Source organism: Gallinula chloropus (assembly GCF_964237585.1).
Source record: "Gallinula chloropus genome assembly, chromosome: 26".
Lineage (NCBI taxonomy): Eukaryota > Metazoa > Chordata > Aves > Gruiformes > Rallidae > Gallinula > Gallinula chloropus.
The window spans coordinates 2,905,162-2,916,853 of NC_140111.1; the positions used below are offsets into that span (position 1 = coordinate 2,905,162).

Below are 11,692 nucleotides of genomic sequence, written 5' to 3' on the forward strand. Positions count from 1 at the left end.
GGGACACACACCGTGTCGCTCCATCGGGGGATGCGACGGTGCCTGGTGTGAGGGCGGGAGGGGGGGGTTACATGGCGGGAGGGGGCGTGTCTGTCCGTCCCCCTCGGCTGTACGACGGCGGGGGGGGGGTGTGGGGGGCTCTGCCAACGCATCCCCGTCCGTGACTGATCGCGTGTGGGCGTGTGGCCGCGTCCCCGGTGCCGCGGGGGGCGGGGAACGGGGGTGTGCAACGCATCACCTGCGGGGAGGGGGGGGGGCGGCCGTGTCCCGGCGTGCGCCTGGCACTGCTGCGGCCGCATCCCGCTGTCACCGCATCCCAGGGACGGGTCCGCCCCCGGTCCCCGCGCCCCGGTGCCGTTCCCGGTGCGGCGGCGGGCGGGGGCGGGCAGGTGCCGGCGGCGGGGCCGGGGGGGAGGCGGCGGCGGCGGGGCGGGGCGGCGGGGCGGGCGCTGGCGGCGGCTCCGCGGGCCGCGGCGGGGCGCAGCGCGCAGCAGGCGCGGGGCGGGCGGGGAGCGGCGCCGGGGCCCGAGCCCGACCCGAAGCCGAGCGGAGCCGCCCCGCCGCCGCCGCCGCCGCCGCCCATGGCCCCCTGAGCCGCCGCCGCCGCCGCCGCGCCCGGGCGGCCATGAAGCCGCTGGAGAAGTTGCTGAAGAAACCGGGCGCGCACCTGCCCGCCCGCCCAGCCGCCGCACCGGGACCGGGGCAGGGATCGGGCCCGGGGCCGCGGCGGCAGAGCCTGTCGCGGTCGCCCGCTTCCCCCGAGGAACCGGCGGGGCCGGCGGGGCCGCAGCCGGGGAGCGAGGGCCGCTGGCTGGAGCTGCGGCCGCCCGAGGCTCCGCTCCGCTCCCCGGAGGAGCCGTCCCCGGGCGCCGATCGGGACCGGGAGCTGCCGAGCCCGGAGCCGCCGCCCGCCGCCCGCTGCTGCTGCGGCTGCGCCCCCGCCGCTCCCGCGCCCCCCGAGCGGCTCCTGGCCGCGCTCCTCGACCGGCTGCCGGCGGGCGGCGCGCACGGCCGCGGCTGCGGAGCAGGTACCGCGGGTCGGGGTCGGCGGGACCCCCGGGAGCGCGGCCGGGGAGGGGGAGAGGGGGTGGGGGGTGGGTGGGCTGCGGGCACCGGCGGGAGAGGCTGCGGGGGTGCCCGGTGCAGGGAGCGCGGGGGCCGGGCGCTGCGATGGGCGATACTGGGGGGCGATGCGGCAGCGGGCGGCGATGCGGGGGGGGAGGGGGCGGGACGTGGTCGGGGGTGTGATGGGCACCCGCTGCCCCCGGGATGCGCTGATGGGCGCCGGGTGCCCGGTTGGGGTGGCGAGGTCGGGCCGGGGTGCCCGTGGCAGCGGGGTGGGCAGGGGCCCGGCGGGGGTCCCGCGGGGCATCGGTGCCCGTCCCCGCGCTGCGGCGGAGAGGTGGGCAGGGGCTCGCCGGGGGCCCGGCGGAGGCCGAGGTTGGCCGGGCACCGACCGCCGCCGCCGCACCGGGCGCAGCCATCAGCCTCCCGGTTAATCTTTAACAATTTCCCGGTGCTAAATTTAGCCCCGAAGGAGCCGCAGCGCGGGGGTGGGGGGTGTCCGGACGGACGCCCCTTCCCTCCGGCACAGGCTCCCCGGTGCCGTCCCACCGCCGCTCCCCGCGCCCGGCTCTGTGGGGCTGGTTTTGGGCGCTCGGAGCTGCGTGGGAGCTGAGCTGGGTGCCGGGAGCGCTCCCGCACCGCGGGCATCCCCTCTCCCACCGACTCCGCTCGGTGCCGGGCTGGGGGACACCCGGGGGAGCAGCGGGGAGCCCAGGGGTGCCCGGGGCCCGGGTGGGGCTACCCCACCGACACCACGGAGCCCTTTGGGTAGGAGCGAGCCGGGACTGGCAGCGCCAGGCCCTGCCTGCACCAACACGCTGCCAGGCCCGGCCCTGCAGTGCTTGGGCTGCCAGGGACTGGGTAAGGGGGGGCAGGAGCCGGTCCATGGGTCAGGAGGCTCCTGCCGTTCCCGAAAAGCCATCCCTGCAGCTCCAGGGGATGGTGTGGGTGCTGTGGGGAAACTGAGGCAGGGCTGGAGGGGACTGCAGCCTGCAGGGAAGTGGGACTGGTGCTCAGCTCCTCTTGTCCCCCGGGCACAGCCCGGAGGGGGGCTGCATGCGGGGCTGGGGGAGCCGGGGGACAAGTACCTGTACCCCCCCCCACTGCCAGTGCCTCTGTTTGCTCCGGCCCCAATGCTGGGGGCCAGAGCACGAGGGGCTGGGTTGGGGGGGTCCAGCCTGTGTCCCAGACCGCTGTGTCCCGCTTTTGGTGGCAGCTTGTCCCCTGCGTGGGGTGCGGGGGGGGGGGGGGGGGGGGGAGTGGCCTCAGCCCCAGTTTGGCACAGATCCGCGTCTGGGTTAATGGGCCACGGCCCAGGGGGCAGTCGGGTGGGGGGGGGCACTCTGCATGGCCCCTCCGGCGGGGACCGGTCTCTGGGCCTCGGGGGGGGGGGGTGCTGGGGGGAGCTTGGGGTCCTGCCATAGCATCCTTGGGGCACACAGGCACCCCGGCTCGGCCGGGGACCCACTCGGGGCCCAGGGTTGAGGGTTGCTCCGGGGCTGGGCGAGGCAGCGGAGCCTCATCCAAAGGTCGCAGCGGTGGCTGGGTGCTGGCGCCGCCGGGCACCGCCGCCGGTGTCGGTCCCCTCGGCTCGGCCGGGCCGGGCCGCCTCAAAACACCTTCCCTGGGGCCGGTGCTGCCTGTGCCGAGCCAGATGCTCCGGCTGCGGGCACCGGCGCTGCGTGTCCCACGGTGCCACCGCCCGAATATCTGCTGCAGCCCCCCCCCCGCCCCCCAAGCCTCGCTCCGTGCCTCAGTTTCCCCGTGGCCCTGAGCTGTGTGTGTCCCGCTCTGCCCGCAGCCGGGGCTGCCAGGCCGAGGCGTCGCGGCTCAGGTCCTGCCCTGCCCCCGCACCGCGCTCTGCCCGCGCCCCGTCTGCCCCGCAGGGCTGGGAGCGGGGCCGTGAGTCAGCGGCGGGCGGGGGGGGGGTGTGTGCGGGGTGGGGGGCTCGGCGCGGGGTTCGGTGCCACCCTGGGAATTAACATCGCGCCCCTCCGCCGGGCGCGAGGCCTTGGGGGGTGTCAGTTGGGGGGGGGGGGTGTGGGGCAGGGTGCCCACACCTGCCCCCCACCCCCTTGCTCCGTGTCCCCCAGAGTCGTTGCTCGATGACATCGTCCTCACACACTCGCTCTTCCTCCCCACCGAGCGCTTCCTGCAGCAGCTGCACCAGCAATATCCTTGGGGGGCACGGGGGGGGCATCGGGGGGGCCACAAGGATGGGAAAGGGGCTGGGCACGAGGCTGCAATGGGGAGGGGTCCGGGGCTGGGGATGGAGGGAGGGTGAGCGCGGGGGGGGGTGCGACCCAGGGGGGGCATCGGGGAGGGGAGGGGAGGGGAGGGGGGTGCGGCTGGGCGCTGAGGGGGGGGCAGGTGGGGAGCAGCGAGGATGATATTGGGGTGCCGTGGGGAGGAGGGGCTGGGGTTGGGGCAGGAGGTGGGGTGTGGGGAGTCCCCCTCGACCAGGGGTACCCAGCAGCCGGGGGTCCCTCCTTGACGCTGCCACCTTCGTGCGGGCCGCGGGCAGCCCCCCGCCGCGCTGGGAGGAGGGGGCCGGGCTGCGGCGCAAGCGGGCGGTGCTGGCCGTGCTCCTGCACTTCCTCGAGACCTACAAGGGGCTGCTGCAGGAGGAGGAGAGCGCCGGGAAGGTGATCAAGGTGGGTGCCGGCCCCCTCCCTGGTTCCCCCCCCCCCCCGACCCCGCAGCCCCCCGCCCTGAGCCGCTCCCCCCACCCCCCCACCCCCAGGAGCTCTACCTGCTCATCATGAAGGACACGTCGCTCTACCACGACCTGGAGGACGAGATCCTGAAGCTGCACCAGCTCGTGGAGACTGTGGAGCTCAAGTGAGGAGCGGGTAGAGGGTCCTTGGGGGGGTCAGGGGGTCACCGGAGTGGTCAACAGGTCCCTGGGGAGGTCAGGGGAGTCTCTGGGAGGGGGGTCAGGGGGTCACCAGTGGGGTCAGGGGATCCCTTGGGGTGGGGGGCAGGGGGTCCCTGTGGGTCAGAGTGTCCCTGGGGGGGGGGGGGGCACACAAGGAGTTGCAGTCCCTGAGGATGCCCAGGGGCTGGGGGGGGGGTGTGTGTGTCATTAGCAGCCCTTCGGTAATGAGCAATGATCCAAGGGCGGGGGGGGGTCTTTGTGCCCCATCCCTGCCCTGGCAGGGTTTGGGGTGCAGGACCCCAGGGTGCTGGGCCCCTGGTCTGACCCGGTGCCGGTACCGCAGGGTGGCCGACGAGACACCCCCCCCGAACAAGCAGGTGAAGCCGCTGTTCAGGCACTTCCGGCGCATCGACTCGTGCCTGCAGACACGCGTGGCCTTCCGGGGCTCCGACGAGAGTGAGTGACCGCTGGGATGGGCGCTGGGTGCTGGGATCCCCCTCCCTGGCCTGCCAGTTGCAGTCCCTGAGGATGCCCAGGGACTCGGGGGGGGGTATCATTAGCAGCCCTTCGGTAACGAGCAGGGATCCAAGGGGCCTTGCCTGCTCCGTGCCTCAGTTTCCCCCACTGGGCAGCAGAGCGATGCAGGGAGGTGTGTGGGGTCTGGCGTGGGGCTGACGTGTGTGTGTCCCCCCCCTCCTCCCACCTCTCCCCAGTCTTCTGCCGCGTGTACATGCCCGACCACTCGTACGTCACCATCCGCAGCCGCCTCTCGGCCTCGGTGCAGGACATCCTGGCCTCCGTCACCGAGAAGCTGCAGTACTCGGAGGAGCAGAGCGCCCGCGAGGACGCCCTCATCCTCGTCACCATGGCCTCGTCCGGAGGTACCCCTGGGGCTGGATTGGGGGGGGGGTCTGGGAGGGTCTGGATGGGGGGGGGGGTTCTGGGAGGGCTGGGGGAGGGTCTGCAAGGAGCTGACCCCCCCCCACAAACCTCGCTCTGCCCACAGAGAAAGCGGTGCTGCAGCCCAGTGAGGAATGTGTCTTCACCACCCTGGGCATCAACAGCCACCTCTTCGCCTGTACCCGCGACACCTTCGACTCCCTGGTGAGCGCCGCGCCGGCACCCCGAACCCCAGGGCTGCGGTGACGCCGTGGGTAGAATGGGGGGGATCCCTCCCACAGGACCCCCTGAGCATCCCCGTGTCCCCGTGCAGGTGCCGCTGCCCGAGGAGATCCAGGTGGTGCCGGGGGACACGGAGATTCACCGCGCGGAGCCGGAGGACGTCGCCAACCACCTCACGGCCTTCCACTGGGAGCTCTTCCGCTGCATCCACGAGGTGCGGGGTCGGGGGGCTGTGGGGTCAGGGGGCTGTGGGGCTGCAGGATTGGAGGGCTGTGGGATCAGGGGGCTGCAGGGTAAGGGAGCTCGGGGGCTGTGGGGTCAGGGGGCTGTGGGGTCAGGGGGCTGCAGAGTCAGGGAGCTAGGAGGCTGTGGGGTTGGGGGGGCTGCAGGATTGGAGGGCTGTGGGATCAGGGGGCTGCAGGGTCAGGGGGGCTGTGGGGTCAGGGGGCTGTGGGGTCAGGGGGCTGGGGTGCTGCAAGATTGGAGGGCTGCGGGGTCAGGGGGCTGTGGGGTTGAGGGGCTGCGGGGTCAGAGGGCTGGGAGGCTGTGGGGTTGGGGGGGCTGCAGGATTGGAGGGCTGTGAGATCAGGGGGCTGCGGGGTCAGGGGGCTGTAGGGTCAGGGGCTGTGGGGTCAGGGGGCTGCGGGGCCAGGGGGCTGTGGGGTTGAGGGGCTGTGGGGTTAGGGAGCTGGGGGGCTGCGGGGTCAGGGGTGCTGCAGGATTGGAGGGCTGTGGGATCAGGGGGCTGCGGGGTCAGGGAGCTGGGGGGCTGTGGGGTCAGGGGGGCTGTGGGGTCAGGGGGCTGTGGGGCCAGGGGGCTGTGGGGTTGAGGGGCTGTGGGGTCAGGGAGCTGGGGGGCTGTGGGGTCAGGGGGGCTGCAGGATTGGAGGGCTGTGGGATCAGGGGCTGTGGGGTCATGGGGCTGTGGGGTCAGGGAGCTGCGGGGCTGCGGTGTCGGGAGGCTGCAGGATTGGAGGGCTGTGGGATCAGGGGGCTGCGGGGTCAGGGGGCTGTGGGGTCGAGGGGGTGTGGGGTCAGGGAGCTGGGGGGCTACAGGGTCATGGGGCTGCGGGGTCGAGGGGCTGTGGGGTCAGGGAGCTGGGGGGCTGCAGGGTCAGGGATGCTGCAGGATTGGAGGGCTGTGGGGCCAGGGGGCTGCGGGGTCGGGGGTGTCGTGCCATGGGTCGAGGAGTGGGGGCAACCCTGAGGCTATGAAGGTGTATGTGTGTGTGTGTCCCCCCCCTGACTCCCCTGCCCCTGCAGCTGGAGTTCGTGGATTACGTGTTCCACGGGGAGCGCGGGCGGCGCGAGACGGCCAACCTGGAGCTGCTGCTGCAGCGCTGCAGCGAGGTGCAGCACTGGGTGGGCACCGAGCTGCTGCTCTGCGAGGCGCTGGGCAAGCGCGCCCACCTCCTCAAGAAGCTCATCAAGATCGCTGCCATGTGAGCACACGGGGCCCGGGGGGGGTGGCAATGGGAAGGGAGGGGTGTCACCTGCCCACCCCTCACCCTCTCCCCCACCCCAGCTGCAAGCAGAACCAGGACATGCTCTCCTTCTACGCCATCATCATCGGGCTCAACAACTCTGCCATCAGCCGCCTGCGCCTCACCTGGGAGGTGAGGGACTGGGGGGGTGGGATCCTGGCACCCCCCTGGGTGATCCCAGCCCACCCTACCCAGGTCCTCACCGCTCCCCCCCCCACCCCGCTGCCTTTTCCCCTGCACTTGTCTTGCAGAAGCTCCCTGGGAAGTTCAAGAACCTGTTTCGGAAGTTTGAGAACCTGACGGTGAGAGAGTCCCACCCCCTGCACCCCTCACCCCTCCCGGGGTGTTGGGGGAGCCCCTGTGCCCCCCCCACCGGGTATTTGGGGAGATGGTGGGCAGGAGGTGTTGACAGTGTCCTGAGTGGGGGGTCTTGAGCCATTCCCCACTCCCAGGCCACCAGCAATGCAGGGCTGGCAGGGCAGGGTCCTGGCACCCATGGGGAGTCCCCCCCACCCCTGCCAGCCCTGACACTTCCCACCCCCCCAGGACCCCTGCAGGAACCACAAAACCTACCGGGAGGTGCTGGCGAAGATGAAGCCCCCCCTGATCCCCTTCGTGCCGCTTATCCTGAAAGGTGAGGGGGGCAGGGGGACTCCCCACACCCCATGGTGGGTTGGGGTCCTGCTGCTGCCCCACAGGCACCTCCTCACCCCCCCCCCTCCCCTCGCCCCCCAGATCTGACCTTCCTGCACGAAGGCAGCAAGACCCTCCTGGATGGGCTGGTCAACATGGAGAAACTGGTGGGTGCCCCTTGCTGGGGGTGACGTGGCCGAAGGACCCCTGCAGGGACCCCACTGAGGGGCTTGGACCCTCCTGCCCCTCCTGTGGGGTGGGGGGGACCTGGGGGCGGAGAATAGGATCCCAGGGGGGAGTGTGGTACCTGGTGATGGGGTCCCTTGGGGGTGCAGCAGGTTGTGGGGGTGGAGGGGAGTCCCCAGGGTCCTGGGGGGGGAGCAGGAGGTCCCAGGGGATTGAGCAGGACCCGGGGTCTGACGGGGGGGGGCGCCGCTCTCTGCCCCAGCACTGCATCGCCGAGAAGGTGAGGACCATCCGCAAGTACCGGAGCCGCCCGCTCTGTGAGTATGGGGGGGGGAAGGGGGGCCGGGACCCCCGCAGCCCCGGTGGGGTGGGGGTGAGGGGGGCTGACCCCGGGGGGTGGTGGGGGACATGTGCGTGGTACCCTCCCCCCCCGGTCAGGGTTGTACCTGGACCAACATCCCTCCCTCTCCTCTACATCCCCCCACCTGCATCCCACCCCCCACATCCCCCCCACCTCTGCATCCCCCCCACCTCTGCATCCCCCCCCGTATCCCCCCACCTGCATCCCACCCCCCACATCCCCCCACCTCTGCATCCCTCCCCCCCAATCCCCCCACCTCTGCATCCCCCCCACCTCTGCATCCCCCCCTGCATCCCCCCCCTCTGCATCCCACCTCCCACATCCCCTCACCTCTGCATCCCCCACCCCTGCATCCCCCCCGCATTCCCCTGACATCCCACCCCTGCATCCCCCCTACATCCCCCCCCTCTACTTACCCCCCCTATATCCACCCCCGCATCCTCCCTCTACATCCCTGCCCCTCTACCCCCTCCTCCTTACATCCCCCCCCCCATCACATCCCCCCACCGGCGGGTCCACGCGCTCCACACGCCCGGGCACTGACCCCCCCCATTTCCCCCCCCCATCCCCCCGCCAGGCCTGGAGCTGGAGGCCTCCCCGAGCCAGCTGCAGACCAAGGCCTACGTGCGGCAGCTGCGGGTCATCGACAACCAGAACCTGCTCTTCGAGCTCTCCTACAAGCTGGAGCCGGGCGGGCAGTGAGCCCCCGCCTCCGGCCGCGCACCACGCACTTTGCCCGGGGCCCGGGTGGCTGGGCGGGGCGGTGGGGTGTGGGTGGGCGGGGCTCTGCCTCCCACTGGCCACGCCCCCTTAAGGAGCCCCGCCCCTCCTCTGCGGAGCCTCCCCGGGGAGCCCCGCCCCCCTCGGGAGCCGCCCCCCCGCGGAGTTCCCCTCCCTCTGCGGAGCCCCGCCCACCTCGGCGGAGCCCCCTCCATGCGGAGCCCCGCCCTCCCCCAGAGCCCCGCCCCCTCTGAGGAGCCGCCCCCGGGGAGCCCCGCCCCCCTCGGGAGCCGCCCCTCCCTCTGCGGGAGCCCCGCCCCCCTCGGGAGCCGCCCCCACCGCGGAGTCCCCCTCCCTCTGCGGAGCCCCGCCCACCTCGGCGGAGCCCCCTCCATGCGGAGCCCCGCCCTCCCCCGGAGCCCCGCCCCCTCTGCGGCACCGCCCCCCGGGGAGCCCCGCCCCCCTCGGGAGCCGCCCCCCCGCGGAGTCCCCCTCCCTCTCCGGAGCCCCGCCCACCTCGGCGGAGCCCCCCCTCCCTCTGCGGAGCCCCGCCCACCTCGGCGGAGCCCCCTCCATGCGGAGCCCCGCCCTCCCCTGGAGCCCCGCCTCCCCCCTCTGCGGCGCCGCCCCCCTCCCCCGCGGAGCCCTGCGCTCCCCCTCCATGCGGAGCCCCCCCCACCCCCAGAGGAGCCCCGCCTCCCCCTCCCGGAGCCCCGCCCCCCTCTGCGGAGCCCCCCCCCCCCGAGGAGCCCCGCCCCTCCCCCTCTATTTTTGTACGAGCCGCCCCCGGCGGGTGTATTTTGTACCGAGCCGCGGCCCGCGCGCGCCCGGGGTTTTGTAAGAAAACGGAGGAAAAAAAGGAGAAAAAAAAAAGACCCCAAAACCGCCCCAACCCCCCGCCCCGCGCGCGGAGCCCCAATAAAAGGCTGTCCCGGCGCCCGGCTGTGATGTCATGCGGGGAGTGACGCCGTAGCCGTGCTGCGAGGTGGCGTCACGCCCGGAGCCGGAGCGGGACGGGCATTCCCCTCCCCGCCGTGCGCCGTTACCGGAGCCGCGACCTTCCCAAGGTGGCGGCCGGCAGAGCACGGCCTTACCAAGATGGCGGCCGCTGTACCCACCCCACACCCCCCCCGACCTTCCCAGCATGGCGGCGGAGCGGGCTGATAGGCCACGGCACCTCCGGCCTTCAGCAGCGCTTCCGGATGGGAACGGGGAACGGCCCCACGGCGGCACCGCGTTCCGCTCCCGCGGCGGGTATAGACCCGCCCGGGCTACCGGGCGCCACGGCCCTGCACGGCGCCTCGAACCACCGCCTCACCCCGACCTCCCCAACATGGCTGCGCCGCCCTACCCCGCCCACATCCGCTTCAGCCGGCGCAGGCGCAAGAGCGGCGGCAGCCGCCATTTTGTTTGGCGGCGGCTGGAGGCCGGACGGCGTCGCGGGGCCGCGTTTCCGGGTGCGGCGGGAGGAGGCCGCGGTGAGCCGGGCCGGGCCCGCGGGATGGGCCTGGGGCGGGCGCGGGGGGCTGCGCGGGGAGGGGGGAGCGAGGCGGCCTTTGGGGCTGCGGGAGGGGCGGTGGGGGGGGTCCCGGGGGAGGGAGCGGGCGGCTGGGAGCCCTGCGCCGGGGCGGGGGGGGGGCTCGGGGGATCCCGGGAAGAGCTTCTGCCTCCGGCTCTCATCTTCCGCCTCTCGCCTTCCGCGCCCCCGCTCTCTCCTCTCCCCTTCTCCCCGTGTCACCACTGGGCACCCCCGTAGCCCCCGCCGAGCGCTGCCCCTTGGGGGAGCTGGGAGGGCGCCTGGGGGAGCCGCGGGGGCAGCTGCCACAGGGGGGGACGGGTGACCTGGGCAGGGGGGGTGATGCTCCCGGGGCCAGGCCCGGCCTGGCCCGGCCCGGCCCCCCCTCAGGCCGTGCCGCAGATGCCACGGTGGAGGAGGCTGTGCGCTGCCTTCTGCTCCGTGTAAACACGGCCGCGGCTGCCTGCTCCCGGCCGGCCCTCCCTGCCTGCCTGGCCTGACGTGGTCCAGGCAGCGCCCCAGCCTCCAGCACCCAACCCCTGCTGCGGGCTGGCACGCCGGCCCCTTCCCAAGCCCTGGTCCTAAGCACGTATCACAAGAAGCCGATTGTTTTCTGTGTGTCCTTTGGGACAGGGGGAGGGAGAGCGGCGGGGCCGTGGCGTGAGCAGCCTCAGCCGTCTCTTCCCCCCGTGAAGACTCAGCAGAATCGATCTGTCTCCTGCCTGCCCTTCAGAGCAGCTCTTGGCCACCCTGGCTCTGCGTTCACAGGGTTCCCTGCCTGCCTCGATGCCCTCGGCTGCCATGTGGGAGGGACGCAGATGGGTTCAGGCTGCAGGGTACGTGTGTCCCCCAGGGGTGAGCCTGGATGCTGTGCATATGCCTGTATCGGTGAGCTGGTGTGCCTGGGCACTGAGATGTCCCACCTCAGGGGCTCTGCTGCCACCGAGGTGTTGCTTGCTCTGGTGTTTGCCCTGTCATGGTGAGCCCAGAGCTGGGGAGGCAGCAGCCAGGGTGGGTTTGGGGCAAGGCAGGGCTGTGCAGCGTGCAGTGAAACAGCTTATTCTCTGAGTGCTGCTCAGAGATGAGATTTTGGGGGGTTTCTCTCAAATCCCTGTTGCTGTGAACCACAACTCTGCTCCACCTACCCCTCAAGCAGAGAGCAGGTGGGGGCCCTGGCTCTGTCATGCCCCCCACCACCACCTGCCTGGACTGGAGGAGTGTTTCCAAGGCTTGTGGTGTGGGATGCGGAGGGAGGAGATGCCAGCTGCCTCCTGCCCCTCGCTGATGGGCAGACACAGGGCACCCAACACCTGCTGACCACACTACAAGCCAGATGAAACATGGGCTGGAGGGGGGGCTGCTGCTCCCTCCCGCCCTGGCTGCTGGGGAGGTGGAATGGAGCTGGTGCAGCAGCGTCCTCAGGCCAGGTGGAGGCAGAGGTTTTGCATGAAAGTGGTTTCAGCGAGGCGCAGGCTGCGCTGGGCTGGGCAGGAGCCCTTGGGGAGGTGCCATGATCCCAAATTGGCCTTGTTTTACCTTTGGCAGACTTGGCTGTGGATGGGCATCCGCTCGGGTTGCTCTGGCCTGATCTCTGGTGCAGAGTGTTGCTGCTCTGCTCTCAGCTGTGCCAGAGAGGCTCTAATCTGACCCGACTCCCATCTCTGGACCAAGGAGTCTGCTGGGTTTGCAGATGAGGTGCAAATCTGCCCAGCTCCAGCTCGGACACG

At 72.5% G+C, this 11,692-nt stretch overlaps 1 protein-coding gene across 1 annotated transcript; it reads left to right on the plus strand.

Annotated features, from left to right (window-relative positions):
- Positions 1-625: 625 nt before the first annotated feature.
- RAPGEFL1 (Rap guanine nucleotide exchange factor like 1) lies at positions 626-8,456 on the plus strand (the record flags this gene model as incomplete). Its single annotated transcript, XM_084275625.1, has 15 exons — positions 626-1,028; positions 3,159-3,237; positions 3,542-3,719; positions 3,809-3,906; positions 4,287-4,399; positions 4,657-4,824; positions 4,950-5,047; positions 5,157-5,279; positions 6,329-6,507; positions 6,591-6,681; positions 6,801-6,851; positions 7,096-7,183; positions 7,285-7,349; positions 7,631-7,685; positions 8,307-8,456. 15 exons carry the CDS (start codon positions 626-628, stop codon positions 8,429-8,431), a joined length of 1,914 nt encoding a protein of 637 aa, XP_084131751.1. The 3' UTR covers positions 8,432-8,456.
- Positions 8,457-11,692: the final 3,236 nt, after the last annotated feature.